This window comes from Equus quagga, chromosome 2 (genome assembly GCF_021613505.1).
Source record: "Equus quagga isolate Etosha38 chromosome 2, UCLA_HA_Equagga_1.0, whole genome shotgun sequence".
Lineage (NCBI taxonomy): Eukaryota > Metazoa > Chordata > Mammalia > Perissodactyla > Equidae > Equus > Equus quagga.
This window is the reverse complement of record NC_060268.1, coordinates 183,028,491-183,052,265: the sequence shown is the minus strand read 5'-3', so window position 1 is coordinate 183,052,265 and position 23,775 is coordinate 183,028,491. Positions and strand designations below refer to the sequence as shown.

Sequence of the window (23,775 nt, the reverse complement as noted above, 5' to 3'; positions counted from 1 at the left end):
AGTGACAGTGGCTGAAACTGCCGGTGCCTCAGCACGGATCCCGGGAGCAGCACCACGCTGTGCTGGTATTGAACTGTTCACACCACACATGTACAGGGAAAAAGGCCAATTTTAGTTAGGCATGTCCTTGAGGAATGATAAAACTAATTAATTTACTCAATCCCAACCCTTTGGTGTGAGTCTTTTGAATCTTATTGGTAGTAAAATGGGCACAACGCCTAAAGCATGTCTGCTGCACCCCCGTGTACAGTGACTGCCTCAAGGGAAAGCACACGCACAGTCGTCTGCGTTGCAAGCTGAACTTTTTCATGGAAAGCAATTTTTATTTGAAAGAAGTGACCCACTATGGTTATTCAGATTGGTATCTGGCAGAAATTTTCTTAAAAACGAACCAAGTGAGCCTCTCACTTCACAGAAAACTGACTATATTTGTTGCCAATGATAAAATCCAAGCTTTCAAGAGAAAATTAGAATTTTGGAAAAGTTGTATCTATTACTACTAATTTGAAAGCTTCCACTTTAAGATCTTTCTGATGAGATCAGTGGTGATATTAACAAATGCGATTTCCTTTAACTTATATAATGAATGTATGAACATTTAGAAGATTTTAATAACTCAGTGTACCAACATTTCCAAGTGGCCAAGGTGTGATGTTACCAAATCACACACATAAGCAAAAGATCCACTCAAAGTCAAGACACAACCATGGATTTTACTGTAACTGGGGATAAAAAGTCCACTGACATGGTTTCAGTTCCAAAGCGAACCGAAAGTTAAGAAGCTACCATGTGTCCAGTTCTGTCGTAGTAAAGAATCTCCACAACTGTATGCAGAGGCTATTAAATCACTCCTCCCTCTTCTGACCACACGGTAAGTGGGAGGCCAAATTTTCTCCACATATTTCAATACAACCATCGCAACAGATGGAACACAGAGGCAGATCTGAGAACCCAGGTGCCTTCTACTGAGCCCTATACCACAGGGTTTGCAAAGTGTAAAACGATGCCACTCTTCTCACTAAATCTTTATTTGGGGAAAGTTGTTATCCATTAAAAATGTCATGTTAGCATGTAATAGATTATTTTAAAGTGAAATAATAAATACTTTAAGTTGCTCTGCTTTAATTTTAAATATAGTAAATATCGATAGATGTAACCCACACAAACAAAAGCTCTGCAGTCCTGAAAAATTATTAAGAGTGTAAACGTCTCCTGGAACCAAAAGGCTTTGAGAACCACTGGTTCAGCACAGGTGCCAGCAAACCACAAGCTGAAGGCACAATCTGGCCCCTGCTGTTTTGTCACTACAATCATACGCCGTGTAATGACACAGTAGTCAACATGGACCGCACATATGATAGTGGTCTCGTAAGATTAGTCCCATACAGCCCAGGTGTCTAGTAGGCTATACCATCTAGGCTTGTGTAAGCGCACTCTATGATGTTCGCACAATGAGGAAATCCCCTAATGAGGCATTTCTCAGAACTCGTCCCTGTTGTTAAGCGACACAGGACTATAGCATTACTGGCCCACTGTCACGCCCATTCATCCTGTGGGGTCTGCTGCTGCTTTCCTGCTACAAAAGCAGAGCTGAGTTTGGGAGTTACAAGAGACAGTCTGGCTCGCAATGTCTAAAACATTTACTACTGGGCCCTCTGCAACCCTCTTATTTAGAGTAAGCTCACATTTCCAGCCTTTACTTATTTACTTTTTTATTGAGGTAACATTGGTTTATAACATTATGTAAATTTCAGGTGTACAACTTTATATTTCACCTTGTGTACAGACTACATGTGTTTCCCAACAAAAGTCTAGTTTGTATCCATCACTGTACACACGTGCTTTTCACTCTCCCCTCACCTTCCCTTGCCCCCAGTAACCAATCACCAATCTGCTTTCCCTCTCTGTGTGTGTGTTTATCTCCCACAGACGAGTGAAATCATGCAGTGTTTGTCTTTCTCCACCCTCCAGCCTTTATCATTGCAGTAACTTCGCAACTGGCATTTCTACCGCCATTCTTACTCCATCGGCATCCATTCTCCAAAGGCCAGGATGACCTTCCTAAAGAAACACAGAACTGATGTCACTCCTCTGCTTACAATCTCAAAGGCTCATCACAATCACTTCAAGGCACGATTCAAAGTCCTCAGCACAGTATTCAAGGCTTTCATTCATCACTCTCTGGCCCCGGCTGGCTGGCCTGCCCCTCATCAGGAGCCACTCCCCTCTCTGCAGAAGGAACATGCCAAGTACTCTGGTTTCTCAGAATGTACCATGCTCTCTCCAATCTCCATGCCAAGCCCCCTCTATCTGGAACATTCCTCTCCCCTTCCGTTCCTCTCTCTTTCTACACCTTCATTTCCTCCCCTCACCCCCAACGCAAGGCCACGCATCAGCACTTGGATCACATTCCCTTGACGTACCCTGCTCTCAGGACAGTGCACTGACCCGTCTGCTTCCCAGCTTCTGTCTACACGGAGGGCTTCCTGAGGCAGGAACTGGGTTTCTCTACTCTAACATCCAGAACAAGCAGCCCTTTAGGATGCTGTTGTCAACGTTTTAGGTGAACTAAGCTGACAGCTAGCCACCATAACACCCTTCATTTTCTTAACTTGGCTCCCTGGAACAACAGAGAGTAAGTTATTCTCCTGTGCGAGAGGGTCTCTTAAGATACCAACATTTTCACAATAATCAATTTCTGTGTGCCTGTCTGCCAGAGCTCTCTCTGCCTTCTCTGGAATCTTCCCAACAACTCTGTGACGGTCACAAGGAACAGCACCCCTGTTTTACAGATGAGGAAACAGGAGGGAAGTAACCTGTCACATTAACACAAAGCTAGTAAGAGGGTTGAAATGGGATTTGTATCAAACGCCTTTCCATATCCTGGTTAACATCACGCTGAAGAGACAAGCCTAACCCATGTGCTAAAACTGGGGAACAACAAACAGGTACGGCCAACTGCCAAACATCACGGTAACGTGAAAGGAAAGGTCAGAGTCTAAGACAGAATGCTGGAGGTGAAGAGTGGCTGAGCAGTGATTCATAAAGAAAGTGGAATTTGAGATGGATTTAGAAGGACTGGTAGGGTATGGAAAGTACACAGTAAACAAAAGAATATTCTAAGATGGGAAGGAAACAGAAGCAAAAATCAAGGAATGGGAAGGGGGCCGGCCCTGTGGCGGAGTAGTTAAGTTCACGCGCTCTGCTGGCGGTGGCCCAGGGTTTCACCTATTCGAATCCTGGGTGCGGACATGGCTCCGCTCATCAGGCCATGCTGAGGTGGCATTTCACATGCCACAACTAGAAGGATCCACAACTAAAAATACACAACTATGTATCGGGGGGCTTTGGGGAGAAAAAGGAAAAAATAAAATCTTAAAAAAAAAAGGAATGGGAAGGATCACTGAATAATAATGGGAAAAGGTTAGGCCCAATGAAGGGGATCTGGGGTCAGTGGAGAGACCAGGGGGAGGTCAGGAAAAAACAAGAAACAGCTATTTTTATGCTGAAATATAGCTACCACCAAACCCAAACACCTTAAAATGAGAATTAATTAAGAGTGTATCTAAGACCTGAACACCACTTTATAGGTCACAAAAGCACTGCATACTGTTTGATCTTGACGAAAATCTTATGATGTAATTTCTAGATAAGCAAGCTGAGGTTCAGAAAGGGCCGTTAGACCTGATAAATGGCAGACATGAACTGAAGCCCAAACTTCCCATCAAAACAACAGACTTTTAAAATCAAGGAGTATGACTGAATACTTCCAAATCTCCTAAACCTACATCTGATTATATAACTAAGATCAGTCTTATCTTCCGAATTAGCCAGCCTGGTTGCAGAGACATTAGAATGTAGCTGTGCTCAGTAAGTACGTTGAATACATTCGTCTCAAGAACACCACACATACCCCTGATTTCCTAAAGGCAGAATCTCCCCATGAAGCTCTCTCCTAAATTAAACTACAAGAATGTTACTAGACCGTTTTCATATTTGACGCTGTCCCCAGAAGATGCTTTCCTGAAGGTCTTTTTCAATTGCACAGGTATAAATATTAGGTAAGTGGGAATTCTACAATGGAATGTAGACATCAGACTGGGAATAATTCAAATAACCAGACACTGTGTCCCATGGTCACTTAAAAAAAAAGATCAATGATAAGTACTGATAGTCTATTTTCTACACACAGAAAAAAGCAATCACAATACTCTAAAAAGAATGACTATGACTGAAAAGTTCTGCATTCACAAATACCAGAGTTCACCGCATCTAAGGAGTACATCTTCCCACACTTCAACATCTTTAAAATCAGAGGCATCTTATATTCAAGGAGACACAATAACTTCCTGGTATAGATACCCAAGTGCCCTTAATTTGTGTTACCCTTCTCCAAATGACATGTTTCTTTTTTTCTTTCATAATATCTATGTAAACCCCTTTAGAAAGGATGGCCCTACCAGATTACCCAGATACCCATATTTATACAACTCCCCAGACTCAAGCTTGAGTTAAGCAGATGAACCTTTAGTTTTGTTGAGTATTATTTCTTCAGGAAAAGATTAACGTCTAATTCAAAGCAACAGATCAACGTGGATTAAGAAAGAGATTAAAACAAAATCATGCAAAAAAAAGTTAAGACCCTAAAAACTACAAATTCTGAGATGAAAAGAACCAGGTGCTATCAAGCTAGACAAAACCAGGTAAGAGGTCACTACTCCAGCTCTCCCCACTGTTCTCTAGAAAAGCAACTCCTGTCCAAAGGTGCCTGCAAGAAGGCACCCACAGACACGCTCAGGTGTCTGGCAGGAGAAGCTGCTGCATCGTTTGCTCAGTTACCTACCCTCCCTGATAGTTATTCTTCAAATCCTTTGAGAATGGCCACCCTTGAACCCCTGCTACTGATCTTATATCACTCTGATAGGCATTTCCTTTAAAGTCTCTCACGTTCATTTGCTTTCAGAGGCAATTTCCTATAATTCCTGGTGGAGAGATCTCCCCTGAGCTTGAGGAGGACAGAGCAGTGGCAAGGCTGCGCAGCCACATCCCACAGTGGGGCCTTCATCAGTACTGGCCTCGAAAGGCCACTGAAGCAGGACAGCACACACAGGCTCTGGAGCTCGCTGGCCTGGCTTCAAACCCTGGCTCTGCCATATAGTGGCTGCTCACCAAGTTAACTGCCCTCTGTGCCCTGGCTTCTCCATCTAAAACCGGGAAGAAGAAGAGCTCCTCCCTCTGAGGGTTGGGTGAAGGTTGAATTAAATGGACACAGGTGACTTGGAGCTATCTCTGGAGCACAGTAAGACGACAACTGCGAGTCATCATTACCTCCAGGCTGGGTCCTCTACGAGGTGCTGGGTGGGGAAGCACCCAGCCTTCAAGCTTGAGGAGCTCACACTCTGCTGAAGACAGACAAGCCAAGGACTATAACGTCATGTGACGTCTGCAAAAGACGTTCATCCAGTGAAAGCTGTCCAAGGAAGGGGAACAGGAGCTGGGTGACAATGACTAAACATGATGCATGAAAAACCTTCACATTTAATGACTTCCAAAAAGCAGTCACCGTTTAAGGCCTAAGTATTTGGAGGCACAGGCTGACAGACAACTTCTTGCCTCCTCTGGAAGCCTCCCCCCGGTTTCACTATTTTGACTCTTGATCATCTAAGCACAACATCTCACCTGCTCCACCTTTGGGGGTGATGACTACAGCCACAGCCAGCTTGCAGTTAGGCAAGGAGAGAGAGGCAAGTGCCCAGTGACTGGCACTCATGCATCTTGTCACCAGCAGGACAATCACTAACTTCCTTTTGAGCCCAGCTCTATTCCTACTTGCAGGGAGATGGGAAATCCCTGCTAACACTATGGCTGACCAGACCCATAAGCAAACCCCTGTGCTTTACAAAAGGAAAAAAGCCATCAAATTTTACACATGCAATACTTTCTTCAGGAGTTATGATTCAAGTCCCCCCAAACTATTAGTTTTAAAAACAAAAAGGAAATCAAAAGCCTCTCTCTCCGTTGCACTCACTCCTCAGTCTTCAAGTCAGGGGAGTCCTGCGTACCCTGCACCACTCACGCTCACTGGGCGCTGTCCTTAGTCAGGTAGGGATGGGAGCCTTGCCTCATCTCACTCACTTTCCGATCATCCACCACAGCAGAAGCAGAAAGCCGGTCCAAAGGCAGGAGTACAGCGGAGCTCTTCACAGGAGAGCTAAGACCAGAGCAAAATGCCTCAAAAGCCACAAATCTAAACAAACAAATTTACCACACCTTAAGTTTTACAGCCCAAGTATCAGTGTACAATAACCTCCCTTAAATTACCCATCTTCTGTTAATTCTCTCTTATCAACATCTCTCCATCAAGGCTGAGTTTGGGCACAGCCAGCTTCTTTATTCTCATTGCTTAACAACCAGTAGCTGCTAACAATTACATTTTCCTTCTTTATCATCGACTTTTATGGTAATAATACAGTTCAAATAAACACTACCACAACTATTTGACAAAATCATCAAGAGTTATAAAAATGTTAGCCCCGATGGATTGCTAAGGCCATAGCATAAATGGATTAAGACAGAAAGCTTCGAATACATACAGCAATCATAAAAGACGTGGGCAATTACTACAAAGCAATCTTACAAAAAGATAACTCGAAATATCAAACTTCTAGATGTATTCAAAACTCTACCTAAAGTAGAGGTTTAAAACTGCCAGAAGTTCCAATTAGTTTAATTCACAGAACAGAATATTTCTGTCAACAATTTTTTTAAGGAAAGAATACCATTTTCAAAGCATAACATCACACTTAAAATACACCATTTTAGCTAGATTTAAATTTTAATTCAGCTTGTCAACAAAAACTGTAAAAAGGGAAAGAAACCAGAAATTAAGATAGGCATTAAGCCCTTTCACCTCCCTAACCCTAAACAAACAGGTTTTGCTTTACTTTCAATAGAAATTTTGAGTATCACCCAGTTGGCGCAAGCAAAAGAAAAAAAGCAGTATATCTTACATGAGTATAAAAGAAATAGAATCAATAAACTATTTAGGTTATATAAAATCACCTAGTTTCAATCTCAAACTATATAGATCTTTACAATTTCTTAGAGCACAGTTTTACTTGCTTAATAATGTGGGGACTGTTTGTCCCATGGGGCCAAGGGCCTCCAGATGTCACAGTGCCAGGGAGAGGTGCAGGGTGTAGGAGGAGGAAGCAAAAGGTCATAGGAGGGGCCAAAGTGGAGGAAAAGGGGCAAGACACCAGACTGGAGGCTGTTAGTTACTTGGGGCAAAGAAGGGGCACTTCGTGTAAAGACAAACAGGTTTTAGGAGAAGGTTAAAGGTTCACAGTGCTCAGGAAGATGGTCGAACAATAAAACGTCACTCTAAAGCTCCAATGTAACCCCTGAGTCTCCAGGCACCGGCTTTGCATTCAGTTGTGAATATGAGAAAGAACAGAAGCGGTTTACACTTTAGGATGACACGCAGCTTTGTGGGAAACCGCAACAGGAGACACTCCCGAGCTTCCTGTCCACCACCCTAAAACTTAGCGCCTTGGCTCCTTCAAGGCTATGACTAAGGAAAAGGCCCCCCAACTTCAAGTAATACCATAAGGTTCAAGAGTAAAATCTGGAGTAGAAACTTTAAAACACATCACTGGAGAAGGAGAAAGAATTGACAACTCAAGAATTTCAGAACCTCAGAAAGCGACCTAAGGATCAAGCAGTCCAACCCTCCTTAATGATGAAGAAACTGAGGCAAAACAGCGTGGCCAAGAGCGCGCCGGTGATTACTGGCAGCTTGGGTCTAGCACTACCGCCTGCCAACCTAGTCCTGCGGGATTGCCCACCCAACCCCGACTGTTCTGCAGTTATCCAAATTTTATGTTTCTGGAGTCCCCCATTTCTGCAATTATTCCCGCAGTTCCACCAAATGCAGGAGACAGCCACTAGAGACGGGCAGAACCCAGAGCCCACCGAGAAGACCGAGATCTCCGCAGGCTCTGTGACCTTGGGCTCCTTACATAACCCCTCTGGGCCGGACTCCTGTCTACGGACGGGACCCCCGTGCCCACACACAGAGCGCAGAACACGCGCCCCCGGCGCACCCCCACCAGTGGGAGCGGCCACAAGACCAGGGTCCCCGGAGGCCCGGGCAGGGAAGCACGTGGGGCCGGTCCGGGGCGCAGAAGCCCGCCGCCCGCCCCGCGCCAAGGTGCGCCGCCTTACCTTCCGCCACGTCCTCGTCGATGGCCCCCTTGACCTGCGAGAAGCACCACTGCAAGTCGTTGCCGCCCGCGGGGCAGCCGCCGCCTCCAGCTCCTAGGAACCCATGCGGCGTCAGGACCCGCGCCCTCCGCTCCTGTCCCGCGCCCCTGCTCCCCGCCTGGCGCCCCTGCCCCGGCGCCTCTGCCGGGCGCCCCTGCTCCCCGCTTCTGCCCCAAGGCCCTGACAGGCGCTCCTGCTCCCTGCTCCTATCCCGCGCCCCTGCCAGGTGCCCCTGCTCCCCGCGCCCTGCTCCCCGCTCCTACCCCTGCGCCCTGCTCTCCGCTCCTGTCCCCTGCTCCTGCCCCGCGCCCCTGCTCCCCGCGCCCTGCTCCCCGCTCCCGTCCCCTGCACCTGCCCCGTGCCCCTGCCAGGCGCTCCTGCTCCCCGCTCCTGCCCCGCGCCCTGCCCCCCGCGCCCTGCTCCCCGTTCCTGCCCCGCGCCTCCTGCCCGACCTCGCGGGCCCCTCACCTGCCATGGCCGGCGGCCGGCGGGCGGGCGCCGAGGCGGCGGCGGAGGGAGGAGGCGGCCTCCGCGTTGCTGCCGCCCAAGCACCTTAGCCCGGCCGCGGCCGCCGCCGCCGCCGCCGCCGCCGCCAGGGAGGGATTTTTCCCTTTTCAAAATGGCGCCCAATGCCCGTCGCCCCGCTCGATGACGTCATCCCCCTCCGCCTCCTCCGCGGGCCGCGGACGGGGGCGGGGCCACCGAGAGGGCTCCCCTGCGCCGGCGGGGCGGGGCGGGGCGCGGCGCGCGGCCGCGGGGGCTTCCTGGGGCGCGCCGCGCGCCGATTGCGCCTGCGCGAGTCGGCCCGCCCCCTGACCCGGCTCTGACACCGCCCCGGCCCGACACTCCCCTGAAGACCAGCCACCGGGCCGCAGCGGGCTGCCGGCTTTTCTCGGGGCGTTACGGGAAGGCTCGAGGCGGCCCCGCCCACCCGCGGAGCAGCCAGTGAGGGTGCACTCGGCGGGCCCGCGCGGCACCTGCAGAGCGCCTCCCCTGAGCGAGTCCTCCCGGCCCGCGCGCCGCCCCGGCCGTGCCCTAAATTCCTCTCCTCGGACACGGAGCGACCCCAGGGCAGTCCGTGTTCGCCTTTGACGGCAGCCCTGCGCAGAGCTCACGTTGTCTACAAAATTGCCAGTTCGGGGGTTCTTTGAGCCCCAGTACACAACTTAGGGAAACTTGGTGTTGCAGTGGAACGTGGCCCTCGCTCCCTCGTTCGTGGGTGTGTTTCCTGTGGCGTACGGAGGGGCTATTCATTTATGGGCTTGGTGTCCGAAATTTCAGCTGCTTCCGGCGATCGTGCCAGGTTGCAGTGGCCGTGGCACGCCGCCAGAAGACGATCGTCCGGGTCCGGGACATCCCTCCCCCCGCTAGCGTCCCGATCGCGCAGCTCTTGCTGCGGCCGCACCCGCCCGTCCGGGCCGGCGGCGAGCGGCCAGACAAAGGCCTGCCGTCGGGGCCTCGGTCTCAGCGTCGGGAGACAGACAACGACAGTACGCGATAGGTCAGATGGAGCTCATGGAGCAACCACGCGGGGCAGCGGGGGCGGGGCGGGAGGCTGCGGGTTAAGCAGGGCGACCAGAGAGGCCGCAGGAGACCAGGGGCCAGCGGTGCGGACGCCTGGGGGTCGTGCCGGGAGGCAGGATGGACTCCTGGAAGGACGGGAGGCTCTGGGGCTACGAGCGGAGGGCGTCATGGCTGACTTGGGCTTTAACGGGCCGCTGTGGCTGCCCTGCTGAGAACAGACTGTAGGGATCCGAGCGTCAAATCGGAATCCCAGTGAGGGGGTCAGTGGGTCATTCAGGCAAAGGGATGAGGGCCGAGTGGTCGTGGATGTGGGGGTCGGAGGAGAGCAGCTGAGACCGGTCAGATTTCAGAGAGAAGCCTGTGGAAGTTACGGGCCCTGGGACTCAGAGATGAAGCAGATGCAGCGGGAGAGACAAGAGACCTGGGACCGGCTGCCCTCGGTGTTTTGCGCGTCAGGGGAGAAGGGTTTCCCGGCCCCGAGACGGCACGTGCTCAGAGGGAGCAGCGCGCGGTGCAGGCCGCCGGGGGGTGGCCGTGCACTCGTGGAGCAGGTCCAAGGCAGCTGCACCTGCGGGCCTGGAGCGCACGGGGAAGTCGGGGCCTGGAGGTAAGTTCCGGAGGCGAGAGCTCTAGGAGCATTTCAAGCCAGGAGGGACGGGGTGAGCTCAAGCCAGGCGGGCGGGCGGCTGGGGAGGAGGACCGAGGACGGAGCCCTGACGGAGGCGAGGAGGGGCGGCCTGCAGCGCCTGCAGTCCCGAGCCCAGTGCAGACGGGGGAGGCAGTGGTCGGCCCAGGCGCTGCGCCCTGAGCGCGGAGGATGGACCACCGGGGCGTAGCAGTTGGGGTGCCTTACTGGCCTGGACAGGAGCAGTCGCTGTGGAGTGGACGGCCGGACCCGTTTTGAGAGGATTCGAGAGAAAGTGAGACGAGAATCGGAGGCACTGAGTAACAACCCTTTGTTGTGGAGAGGATCAAAGAAATGAGGCTGTAATCTCCTTTTTTTACCTGTAGATATAGCCAGTCTGCCCCTAAGCAGCTGAAAAACTGAGTTAGGTATCAGACTCTGTTATATGCAATTGCTTTTTTTCTTTTTTCCCCAATCCCCCGGTACATAGTTGTATATTCTAATTGTGGGTCCTTCTAATTCTGGTGTGTGAGATGCCACCTCAGCATAGCCTGATGAGCGGTGTGGTGTCTGTGCCCAGGATCCCAACCTGTGAAACCCTGGGCCACTGAAGCTGAGCATGTGAATTTAGCCACTTGGCCATGGGGTAGCCCCTGCAATTGCTTTAATGTGTGTTAAAGATAAGCCTTTTGAAGTGATGGCAAGATAATTAGTTTTAGTTTAAACTGTATTCTTTGGTTAATTAGCTACCATTAAGTTAAATAAAGACAACAAAAGTAACGTATTCCTGCAAATAGTGAGCTGCCTCCCTTGTGTCCTACTGTGGGTCAGCTGATCAGCAAGAGATTTTTAACTATTCCTTCTTATGATGCTAAAGAACTTTAATATCTCATTGAGTTACTCTGTATTCTAACTGGTGCCTACAAGTCCCTAGGTATTGCAACGCAATTTTCTTATTATTTTTAGATCTCATAGCCAAATTGTGAAATGCGTGATATGTATTAGAATCTAGCCTACTGTATTCATACAAGGGAATACTATTGAGAAATAAAAAGGAGTGAACTACTGATACAAACGACAGGGATGACTCAGAAATTTTATGCTGGATGAAAGGAGCCAGACACAAAAGGGTATACGGTGAATGATATATTTCCATTATGATGGTTAGTCTTACCGGTCAACCTAACTAGGGTGTAGTACCTAGTTACTTAATCAAACATGAGTCTAGGTGCTGCTGTGAAGGTATTTTGTAGCTGTGGTTAACATCTACAATCAGTTGGCTTAGAGTGAAGGAGGTTACCCTTGATGACGTGGGTGGGCCTCATTTAGTCAGTTGAAGGCCTTAAGAACAAACACTGAGGGTTCTTAGAGAAGAAGAAATTCTGCCTCAAGGCTGCAACATCAACTGCAGTTGAGTGAGTTTCCAGCTTGCCACACGGATTTCAGACTTGCTAGCTCCCACAATCGCACGAGCCGATTCCTTAAATGAATCTCTCAATGTATACTTGTATATCCTGTTGGTTCTGTTTCTCTGGAGAACGCTAAAACAGTCTGAAGTTCTAAAACAGAGTGCACTTGCTGGAATTGCATCTCTGACACTTAAAAAAAAAAACCAAACAGTTTTTTTAGAGCAGCGTGAGGTTTACAATAAAATTGAGAGGAAGATACAGAGATTTCCCATAGACCCCCTGCCCGCACACCTGCACGGCCTACCCCATCATCAGCATCACTCACCAGAATGGTACATACTTCACCAAGGATGAACCTGCACTGACACAGCATCATCACCCAGAGTCCAGAGTTTACATTAAGGTTCACTCTTGGTTGTGTGCGTTCTGTGGGTTTGGACCAATGTCTAATGACATGTGTCCATCAATATGGTATCAAGCAGGGTATTTTCACTGCCCTGAAAATCCTCTACGCTCTCTATTCATTCCCCCCACTCACCCCCGGCAACCACTGATCTTTTTACTGTCTTCATAGTTTTACCTTTTCTAGAATGTCTTATAGTTGGCTTTTTTTTCGCTTAGTAATTTAAGGTTCCTCCATGTCTTTTCATGGCTTGGTAGCTCATTTCTTTTCACTGCTAGAATAATATTCCATCGTCTGGATGTACCACAGTTTACTTATCCATTCAGTGCCTGAAGGATGTCTTGGTTGCTTCCAAGTTTTGGTAATTATGAGTAAAGCTTCTGTAAACATCCCTGACTCTTTATAACCTGCTGCCTCCTTACTGCTGGAGCTTGACAAGGTGTTAAATTCCTTCCCATTTTTTCTTTACTCTTTACTGAATCCAAAAAGGATTGGATCCATGAATTTTTCTCCAAATGAGCAAGGAAGGGAAGTAGGAAGAAAGGAAGGAGAGGCTATGGCTAGACTGGTTGTGCTTTGCTGAATTGAGAAGGAAGCCCCGCAGGGTGCTGCTCCTGTGCCCTGGGCCTCTCTTCTCTGACCCTGAGGCATTGGCCTGTCTCTCTCCCTACTCCCAACCCCCTTTCCTCAAAAAAAAAATCTTTCCATGCTGAACTGACCAAGCGAGGTGGAGACACATCAGGGTTTCGGGAACAAGAGAGGTGCACGTATGCATGTGATCAGTGGATAACGGCCCCACACAACGTCCACGCCCTAACCCCCAGAACCTGTGGATGCAGTCTATCATGTGGCAAAGGGACTTTGCAGATGTCATTAAGGTTACAGACTTCAGCATGGGGAGCTTATTCTGGATTCCCTGTGTGTACCCAATCTAACCACATGGGCACTTAGAAAAGCAGAGAAGGATGTGAGGGACTTGACCTGCCATTGCTGGAAGGGCCGTGTGGAAAGTTCAAGAAGGAATGCAGGCAGCCCCTAGGGGCAAAGCCCACTCCCTGTCTGGGAGCCAGCAAGAAAGTGGGACCTTAGTCCTGCAGGCCACCACAAGGAACTTGATTCAGCCAACGGCTCGAGGGAGCCTGAAAGCAGACTGGTCCCCAGAGCTCCGGAAAGCAGCACAGGCCTGCTGGGTGAGACCGTGGTGATTTCAGCCTAAGCAGAGAGCCAGCCGGGCCGTCCTGTGCCGGCTTCTAGCCTCTAGGACCTTGAGATAATAGCCAGGTATTGTTTTAAGCCATTCAGTTTGTAATAATTTGTTGTCAGCAAAAGAAAACTAACACAATATGTACATGTGGAATAAACAGACGTGTCTACTCATTCCTCTGGCTATTCTTTGCTGTCTGCGAGTCTAAGATTTAGTTCAATTGTTGATTCACGTTGACACATTGAAGCTGTAGCGTGTGCAAGCAGTTGATCATTAGCTGTACCTGCGTTTATTGGGCAGAGGTGTGGGTCACCCCCTGAGGGCCAGGCAGGGACCAGCGTGAAGGGATCCATCTGTGCTCCTAGCCACACTGCAGATGTGCTCCGAGAGTCTGGAACAGCCCCGAGCGCTTCACATGTATCAGTTAAGGTCCTAGAGCCCTACGAGCTGAGAATCATCATCATCCCATTTACAGGATGAGGAAGCTGAGGGCAGAGAGGGTGAGTAACTTGCCTAGGCATCACAGTCGCTCAGCATGGAACCCGATTTAAGCTGGGGTCTAACCTCCAGGTGGGACCCAGATACTGTAAAGCATGAAACAATGGGTAGATGATGCCCAGGCCCTAACAGCACGGGCACACTGCAGGGAGAACCCCAGAGCTTGCTCTGTCCAGATGGCGTCTGCCTGGCCAGAGTCACACCCTTATTCAATGGCCGGTGGACTGACCCGGCTCGTGACCCATGGGGTAGGAGGGTGACCCGGGCAGGCATCCGGCCACTTGTGGCTGATTCAGTTACTCTGAAGCAGGAAACGCTCCAGTGAACCTGCGCCACACTGGGGAAATCATTCCTGATTTTACTGTCTGGGAGTGGTCCCTCCCCGGCTGCAGGTTGGCTGGGGGACAGCTTCCTGCCCGTGTCTTAGCCCTGCCATCCCGTCAGCTCCCTCTGCCAAGGGTTCCCGTCTTGCCTCTCTGAACACATGGCTGCCCGTAGCCCATTCTCTCCTCCTGCCTCCTTCACCCCCTCCGCCCTCTTTGGAGGCTCCCCTTCTTCCTGGCTGCAGCCCCCAGCTACTCACCAGGCCCTGCCGCCCCCTGGCTTCCAGGACTCCCTCAGAGCCCTGCCCACTGAGAAGAACCCCCCTCTTCCGAGCTTTGGCACTCCTGTCCTCTTAAGAAAGCAAGCACAGGCTCCAGGGCAGCAAGCCCTGACGCCTCTGCCTCCCCCACCTCCCCCGCCTCCACTGGAGGGTTGAGGCACCGAGGTTCCGGAGCCTTTTCACATGCGGCCACATGGTACTAAGTTTGTGAGGTGCCAGGCCTGCACTTCCTTCCTTCCCCTTGAGCCTCTCCCATGGGTGGGGGACCTCCTTTTCCCCAAGGGGTAGCCCTCCGTGTAAAACAGGGGACAGAATCCCAAAGTCTTATTTGTTCAGTTCAACACGGAAAGCTGAAATGCAGAGGTAAGACAGAAATGGGGGAGGGCCACTTGCCAAGTGCACCCTCCCTCCTGTGTCTCTGGGCTGGGGGAGAGAGGGCCACTGAGGGGGCAGCTAGGGTGGGGCACAGTCAGGAGGAGCCCTGCCCAGCCCCTCAGCCCACCCTCAGGGATTGGGGACACTGCGGCACCCGTGGCCGGCTGCCGATGGCCTCCAAACACGTCCGTGTCCTAACCCACGAAACCAGTGATTGCGTCACCTCGTACAGCAAAGGGACCATGCAACTGTGAATCAGTGAAGGGTCTAGAGATGGGGCGATCATTTCAGTCACCTGCGGGGGCCCGATGTCATCACGGAGGGAGGCAGGAGGAGAGGTTGGTGTGACTGGAGCACAAGCCAGAGAATGCCGAGGGGCCGCTAGTTGCTGAGACAGGCAGGGAGCAGATGTCCCGGCACCTCCAGAAGGACCAGCTCTGCTGACGTCTTGATTTTAGCCCCAGAAGACTGATTTCAGTCTTCTGACCTCCAGAACTTGTAAGAAGATACATTTGTGTTGTTTCAAGCCACTAAGTTTGTGGCAATTTGTTTCAGCAGCAAGAGGAAACTCATGCACACCCCCAGGCGAATTTGAGGATGTGAGCACGGAGGGCGAAGCTGGGGGGCCTCAGAGGGCAGCACATTCAACAGAGGCCTGGCCCCCTCCAGGCATGGCAGGGGAGGGAGGGGACGCCCTGCAGGGAGCCAGCCAGGAGGGCCGAGGCAGCCTCCACAGGTACCCACGCCGGCCGGCGGAGGATGGAGAGAGCACCGCTGTTCTTTCCCATGTGGATGAGGTGTTAGCTCAGTGTGTGCAAGTGTGTCTGCATGTGTCTCTGTGAGCGTGCATCACGTCTGTGTGTATGTGCATGTGAGTGTGTGTATGTGTGTGAGTGTGTGTAGGGGTCCTGAGGAATCTCTGGGTCCTCATGAGGGGCAACCGCCAGAGGACAAGGCAGTGCCCTGACTGAAGGCTGGAAGGGAGGACGCATGTCCCAGGGGTGCTAGTGTGGACGCCTGCTCACAGAGAGCCAGAACCTTCCCGATTTGACACCAGCCAGGCAAGAAAGACGGACAGAGGGAACTCTAACTGAGTGCATCTGTGCCTGCGACAGGGCCCGTAGGCTTGTAGTGAACGCCACACTAAGCTGTGAAAGAGCACGGATGGTTTTGTTGCCTGGTGTCTGCAGACTGAGAAACGCAGACCCACTAGGTGTGAGTGACACACGTGCACAACAGCTCTGTTCAGGGGACAAGGCCACTCAGACGCCTGCTCTCCCAGGCCTTCCCAGGTGTCCTGGGCCTGGTGGGGAGCATGCTGGTCATCATCTGGGTGCTGACAACCAGGTAAGGAATTGAGAAGACCTATATACGCCCCCCTTCTCCATGCATGTGTTAGCCTTGCAGAACACTCATTCCACCATTAGAGATTTATTTATTTGGTTTCAACAAAAGGGAAGGTAGTGATGGCTTCTAAGTGGATGGTGCTTTTCACAAGAAGAGGGAGTTGACGGGGGTCTGCCGCCTGTCTGGGATTTTACCAGACAGGCAGAGGCAGATTACTCCAGGCAGAGGGAACTGCATGTGGAACCAGAAGAGCTGCAAATACGCTGGTATGAGCCTGGGGTAGAGTTTCTTGAATTTCTTTAACCAATACTATTCCCAAATTGCTTTTTAACGTTAATAGATTTTATTTTTTAGAGTGGTTTTAGGTTTGCAGAAAATTGAGCAGATGGTACAGAGTTGCTACATAATGCCTCCCTCCACACACACGATTCTGCTATTATGATCTTGTATTAGTGTGGAACATTTATTACAATTGATGAAATCACACTGATACATTATTATTAAGTAAAGTGCATAGCTTACATTAGGGTTCACCCTTGGTGTTGTACATTCTATGGGTTTGGACACATGTATAATGTCATGTATCCACCATAACAGTATCGTACAGAATCGTTTCACTGCCCTAAAAATCCTCTGTGCTCCACCCATTTGTCCCTCCCTCCTTCCCCCCATGCATTTTACATTTAGGTCCATTTGATCCATTTACATTTGATCCATTTTGAGTTAACTTTTGTGAAGAGTGTAAAGTCCGTGTCTTAGATTCATTTTTCTGCATGTGGATGTCCAGTTGTTCCAGCGCTATCTGGAAGTGTTGAAAAGACTATCTTTGCTCTGTTGAATTGCCTTTGCTCCTTTGTCAAAGATCGGTTGACTATATTTATGAAAATCTATTTCTGGGCTTATCTATTCTGTTCCATTGATCTATTTGTCTGTTTTTTCACCAGTACCACCCTGTCTTGATTACTGTAGCTTTATAGTAGGTCTTAAAGTCAGGTGGGATCAGTCCTCCAATTTTGTTTTTCCCCTTCAATATTGTGTTGGATGTTCTGGGTCTTTTGTCTCTCCATATAAACTTTAGAATCATTGGTTGATATCCACAAAATAACTTGCCAGGATTTTGAATGGACTTTCATTGACTCTACAGACCCAGTGGGGAAGAACTGACATCTTGACAATGTTGAGTCTTCCAATCCATGAACATGGAACATCTCTCCGCTTATTTAGATCTTTGATTTCTTTCATTAGAGTTTTGTAACTTTCCTCACAAAGATCTTGTATGTATTTTGTTAGATTTATTCATAACTACTTCTTTTTTTTCGTACTAATGTAAACAGTATTGTGTTTTTTATTCCAAATTTCACATGTTCATTGCTGGTGTATAGGAAAATGATTTACTTTTGTATGTTAACCATGTATCCTGCAATCTTGCTATAATTGCATTTTAGTTCCAGGAATCTTTTTGGTTCATTCTTTGGGATTTCCTACATAGATTATCATGTCTTCTGCAAACAAAGATAGTTTTATTTCTTCCTTCCCAATCTGTATATCTTTTATTTCCTTTTCTCGTCTTATTGTGTTAGCTAGGACTTCCAGTACAATGTTTAAGAGGAGCAATGAGAGGGAACATCCTTGCCTTGTTATTGATCTGAGGGGGAAAGCGTCTAGTTTCTCACCATTAAGTGTGATGTTAGCTACAGGCTTTTTGTGCATGTTCTTTACTCAAGTTGAAGAAGTTCTCTATTACCTGTTTGCTGAGAGCTTTTATCATGAATTGGTGTTGGATTTTTGTCAAATGCTTTTTCTGCACCTATTGATATGATCGTGTGATTTTTCTTCTTTAGCCTGTTGATGTGATGGATTACATTAATTGATTTTCAAATGTTGAACTAGTCTTGTACTCCTGGAATAAATCTCACTTGGTTGTGGTGTACAACTCCTTTTATACTTTCTTGGATTCAATTTGCTAATATTTTGTTGATTTTGGCATCTATGTCCTTGAGGGATATTGGTCAGTAGTTTCTGTTTCTTGTAATGTCTTATCTGGTTTTGGCGTTAGGGTAATGCTGGCCTATAGAATGAGTTAGGAAGTGGCCCCTCTGCTTCTGTTTTCTGGAACAGACTGTAGATAATTGGTATCATTTCTTCCTTAAATGTTCGGTAGAATTCACCATTGAAACCATCTGGACCTGGTGCTTTCTGTTTTGGAAGACTATTAATTGTTGATTCAATTTCTTTAATAGTTATGAGTCTATTCCAATTATCTATTTCTCCTTTTGTGAATTTTGGTAGATTGTGCCTTTCAAGGAATTGGTCCATTTCCCGTAAGTTATCAAATTTGTGGGCATAGAGTTCTTCATAATATTCCCTTGCTATCCTTTTAGTGTCCATATAATTAGTAGTGATGGCCCCTCTTTCATTTCTGATGTTAGTGGGTTTATGTCTTCTCTCTTTTTTTCTTGTTTAGCTTGGCTAAAAGCTTATCAATTTTATTGATATTGTGCAAAGGGAAAGCAAAAACAAAACAAAACAAACCCAAGCTTTGATTTCTTCGATTTTCAGACATTTTTTCCCATTGAAAATGTCACGATTTCTGCTCTAATTTTTATTATTTTATATTTCATTATATTCTGCTTCCTTTAGGTGTACGTGGTTCTTCTTTAGGTTTCTAAGATGGACGCTTAGATTATTGATTTTATATCTTTCTTTTTTCATAATATATACATTCAATGCTATAAATTTCCCTCTAAGCAGTACTTTCACAGCCTCCCACAAATTTTGATAAGCTGTGTTTTCATTTTAATTTGGTTCAATATGTTTTAAAATTCATCTCTAGACTTTTTTGACTCTAGAATTATTTAGAAGTGTGTTTTTTAATCTCTTGATATTTTGGGATTTTCCAGTTATCTTTCTGTTGTCGATATCTCCTTGAATTCCATTGCAGTCTGAGAGCACACACAGTATGCATACTTCTAAATGTTTTAAGGTGTGTGTTACGGCCCAGAGTGTGGTCTATCTTGGTGAATGTTCCACATGAGCTTGAGAAGATCTGTATTCTCCTGTTGTTGGGTAGGTTATTCTATAAATGTCCGTGAGATCCAGTTAATTGATGCTGTTGAGTTCAACTATGTCCTTACCAATTTTCTGCCTGCTGGGTCTGTCCATTTCTGATAGGGGGTGTTGAAGTCTCCAACTCTAACCCTTTATCATTATATATTCCTTGTTTATTCCTGATAATTTTCCTTGATCTGAATTCTGCTCTATCTGAAATTAATGTAGCTACTCTTACTTTCTTTGGATTAGCGTCAGTGTAGAATAACTTTCTCCATCCCTTTACTTTCAATCTATCTGTGTCTTTATATGTAAAATGAATTTCTTGTAGACAAGATATAGTTAGGTCTTGTTTTTTATCCACTCTGTCAGTCTCTGTCTTTTTTTTTTTTGACGTATTTAGACGATTGATGTTTAAAGGCAGTATTGATATAGCTGGGTTAGTATCTGCCACATTTGTTACTGTTTCCTATTTGTTGCCCTTGTTCTTTGTTTCTTTTTTTGTCTTCTCTGGTTTTAATTGAACATTTGGTATGATTCCATTTTTTCTCCTCTCTTTGCATGTCAATTCTTCTTTTTCACTTTTTTCAGTTGTTGTCCTAGAATTTGCGGTACTTGTTTACAACTAATCCAAGTATTCTTTCAAATAACACTGTAACACTTCCTGGGCAAGGCAAGCATCTTATAACAGAGTATTCCCAATTCTTCCCCCCAACTCTTATAACATACAGTCATTCATTTCATGTGTCCACATCCAATAGTCACCCAGCACGTTGTTGCTGTTATTATTTTGAGCAAACAGTTATCTATTAGATCAATTAAGAATAGGAAAAACGAAAGGTTTTATTTTGCCTTCACTTACTCCTTCTAGAACGCTCTTCCTTTCTTTGGGTAGGCTCCAGCTTCTGACCTCTATCATTTTCCTTTCTCGGTGAAGAGCTTTTAACATTTCTTCAAAGGTAGGCCTACTGGTGAGAAATTACCTCAGTTGTTGTTTGTCTCAGAAAGTCTTTATTTCTCCTTCACTTTTGAAGGATAATTTCACTGGGTACAGAATTTGAGGGTGTTTTTTTCTTCCAACATGTGAAATATTTCGCTCTGCTCTTGTCTTGCTTGCATGGTTCCTGAAGCGAGGTCTGAAGTCGTTCTTATCCTTGTCCTAATTTTGCTTTTTTACCTGTCAATATTTGGTTGAGCTTCACTTTGTGTAGTTTGCATCATTGAAGCAATAGATGTAATGGACATGTTTCCACCCACCATCCTGTTATCCCTTCCATGAGCATCACCTGGCAGGTGAGGGGAGGAGCCATGGAAATAAGGCTGGGGAGGTGGCTGGGCCCAGCCTACAAAGGATCCCCACATAATTTTGTGGCCACTGGGAGCCAGGATGGGTTTAACTCACTTGCTTTGTCCCCATTTTACAGATGGAGAAGGAACACAAGTATTGCCTGGGTGCGGAAGCTGGAGGGCAAACCTCAGACCTGTCCATCACCAAGACTTCTTACTGTGCTCACAGCTCTCGCTTGTCCATGAGGACATACTCTCCTCCCTCCCCTAATGTCTTCCTAGTTATCCTTCCATGATTACACACCTTATTTCCACTAGCTGGTGTGCTCTGAGTGAGGCAGGGACTCTGTCTGTCTTGACAAGTCATCTCAGCATTGATGCAATGCTAGGAGGCTGCCCGGTCTTCCCAACCCTGTGGGGCCACGCCTGGGTGACAGTGGCTGAACCCCGACAGCCCAGCCTGGCTGCGGGGGCCAACCTGTCTTCTTCCAATGCTGTGGGCGTTATCTCCTGCATCAGCACCTTTCCCGTGGGCCCTCCACCGAGCCTAGGATGATGATTGAACATTAGCACCGCACCCTGTGTCTTATCAAATAAGTGTCATAATGCAGATTAAAGGCTCGGAACGTGTTCTGGAAAAACAGGAACTTCGAGTCCATTATATTTACCCTATAGGCTAATGATGTTTTGCTAGTGTCACATGCTGCATAAACCATGAACTTTCTTCTCTCTAGGCTGCGAGAGTGAAGCACGTTCTACAAACCCAACTGAGTGAACACACACACACACACACGCACACGCACACGCGCACGCGGGGGTGGGAGGGAGCCTCCACGGTTCAGCAGAGGGCTTTCTGGTGGGCTGCCTGACTTCCAGGGCCCTTCTTTCCCAGAGTCTTGGTTAACAGGCGCTATGAACTACAGGGAGTAACAATGGGGACCCTTTCTGTGTCCCTCCTGGAACGTGAACTAGTGTTTCCACTCCTCACGTGGCCTTGGCGAGGCTCACAGATTGTATTGCCGTTGGTATTTCTAGAACATCATTTTGAGAGGAAGATGAAAACACTTCAACGTTACAGGTTAATCTATGGCGGGAGTGTTTTCGGTGTCGAGGCCTCTGTGTTACACTTAGGAGGGACCCTGCTCTGCTGTTCTCGTGTCCGTCAGCTCCCCCAGTGGTGGGAGCTGCTGGGAGCCCCCTCCGTCCTCTCCCTCTTTACTGTTTTCAGTGTCTCTGGTGCGAGTGCCTTTTGGCAATGACTGCAGCTTTCTGGCTCTTTCTCTCTCCTTCCATCTCCCGCCCTCCATCCCCTTCTTCTTCCCCGGGACCCTCCTCCACCGAGGGCAGTGCTCTCCTGCAGCCTGTGTGTCCGGAGCCTTAGATTTCAGCTCGTGGCTCAGCTCAGTGCAGGCAGCTGGGTGTTGAGGGGCAGGACGGAGTCTGTGTGGAGCTGTGGCCCTGAGCCCCACCCAAGCCTGCATGGCCACAGCTGCCCGGGGCCTGAAGGTATCCCAGCAGCCATGGTCCTGGGGCCAATGGCTGTGATCCTTCTAGAACTCTCTGTGGGAAGCTCTTGGGTCCCCCCAGCAGGGGGAAAATCTTCAGAGCTATCAGACTTCAACGAAACACAAGCTTTAGTTCCCTCGGTTGGAGAGGTCGCCCACCTTGTGAATCGTTATGTTATGAACTATAAATTGAGAAAAGTGTCAAGGAGAACAATGCAGGTGTCATGAGATGGGACAATGCCTTCTATTAATGGCTGACACCAGACTGCCTCTCAGGAGGGTAATCGTGTATTCGGGGAAAAGTAACAAGAGCAGGGCAGGAGGAGAAGAACACAGGACCTGGATGTGGGTGCAACTGTTGGGCATGAGGCTGGGGGAGGCCCCTGGACTTCTGGAGCAGAAGGACAGGGACAGGAGGGAGAAGAGCCAGCAGGGGGAGGACTCTCTGCCAGAGCTTCCTCTACCCAGGGCCCCTCGAAGCTCCGAGAAGGTGATGACTGTCCTGCGCAGACCTGTGAAGGGGCCCCTCTCTGGTGGGGATGAGGCAGGAGGAACAGAGCCTTCTCGGCAAGGTGTAGGAGCTGGGCCTCCAACAGAACTCACGGAGGAAGCTCCAAGGCTTGGAAAAAGTCTCAAGGCCACTTGGTGAAACTGGGGGCCAACTTGCTTTAACTCGACTCAGCCAGTTGTCTGTTTGCAAAAGTAGTTAGAGAATGCGTTATAAAGTCCATCCTGTAGGTGACATCTCTGATGCTTGGGTCACCATCGTATCAAGTGCTTCAGTTTTTCAGGAAATGAGAGTGACTCCTTGTCCAGTTTAGGCTGGTAAAGACCACCAACTCATCAACTGGGCCTGCGCGGGTGACCGATAGGTGACACTTTGACCTCAGGGGTCCGAAAACTCCACCCTCAGATCATGCTAATGCCACCATTTTGTGAACATGCGTCCTATGAAGAGGCGTGGAGTCTGACTATGCCTGCGCAGATCATCAATTACCTCACTTCTCATACTTCCAATCATCTATCCCCACGCTTCAGACCACTTTGCCCCTTTATCCCATAAATATCCCAAAACCCCATTTTTCAGGAGATGAATCTGAGATTTATTCTCCTATCTCCTTGCTTGGCTGCCTTGTGAATAAACCCTTTCTCTGCTGCAAACTCGTGGTCTCGGTGATTGGTATATTGTGCAGTGGGCAAAATGAACCTAGTTCAGTAACATTGGCGCTGGGGACTAGGCGAAATTTAACAAGACCCACGAGGAGCATGGGGGTCTCAGCTAACATCAGAGCTGCTCAGGATTTCTTTCTGTCAAATGGCAGCTGTATATCCTAAATATTTAGATGGAGAGCTATGATTAAAACTACTTGCCACTGCTATGGGGTGTGTGTGTGTGTGTGTGAGCACAATTAAATAATTTTATATGAAGCCAACACAAATTGAATGGATATCTTTTTGCAAATAGTTACCCTGTTAATTAATTATAAGCAATGGGAAACCAATTCTCAAGAAAAAAAAAGCCCTGGGGCTGCCCAGTGGCATAGTGGTTAAGTTTGTGTGCTCCGCTTCAGTGGCCAGGGGTTCCCAGGTTTGGATCCTGGGTGTGGACCTAGCACTGCTCGTCAAGCCATGCTGAGGCAGCGTCCCACATAAAATGGAGGAAGATTGGCACAGGTGTTAG

The 23,775-nt window shown here is 48.3% G+C and overlaps 1 protein-coding gene across 4 annotated transcripts in view; it reads right to left on the bottom strand.

Annotated features, from left to right (window-relative positions):
- Positions 1-8,893, bottom strand: part of PPP2R2D (protein phosphatase 2 regulatory subunit Bdelta) — a 49,740-nt gene extending 40,847 nt beyond the window's left edge. For all 4 annotated transcript variants that reach the window (XM_046654449.1, XM_046654452.1, XM_046654450.1 and 1 more), the window contains exons 1-2: positions 8,734-8,893; positions 8,227-8,319 (exon numbers count right to left, since the gene is read on the bottom strand). In XM_046654449.1, the coding sequence (XP_046510405.1) occupies positions 8,227-8,319; positions 8,734-8,740 (100 nt within the window). In that variant the 5' untranslated portion in view covers positions 8,741-8,893. The remainder of the gene's footprint in view (positions 1-8,226; positions 8,320-8,733) is intronic.
- Positions 8,894-23,775: the final 14,882 nt, after the last annotated feature.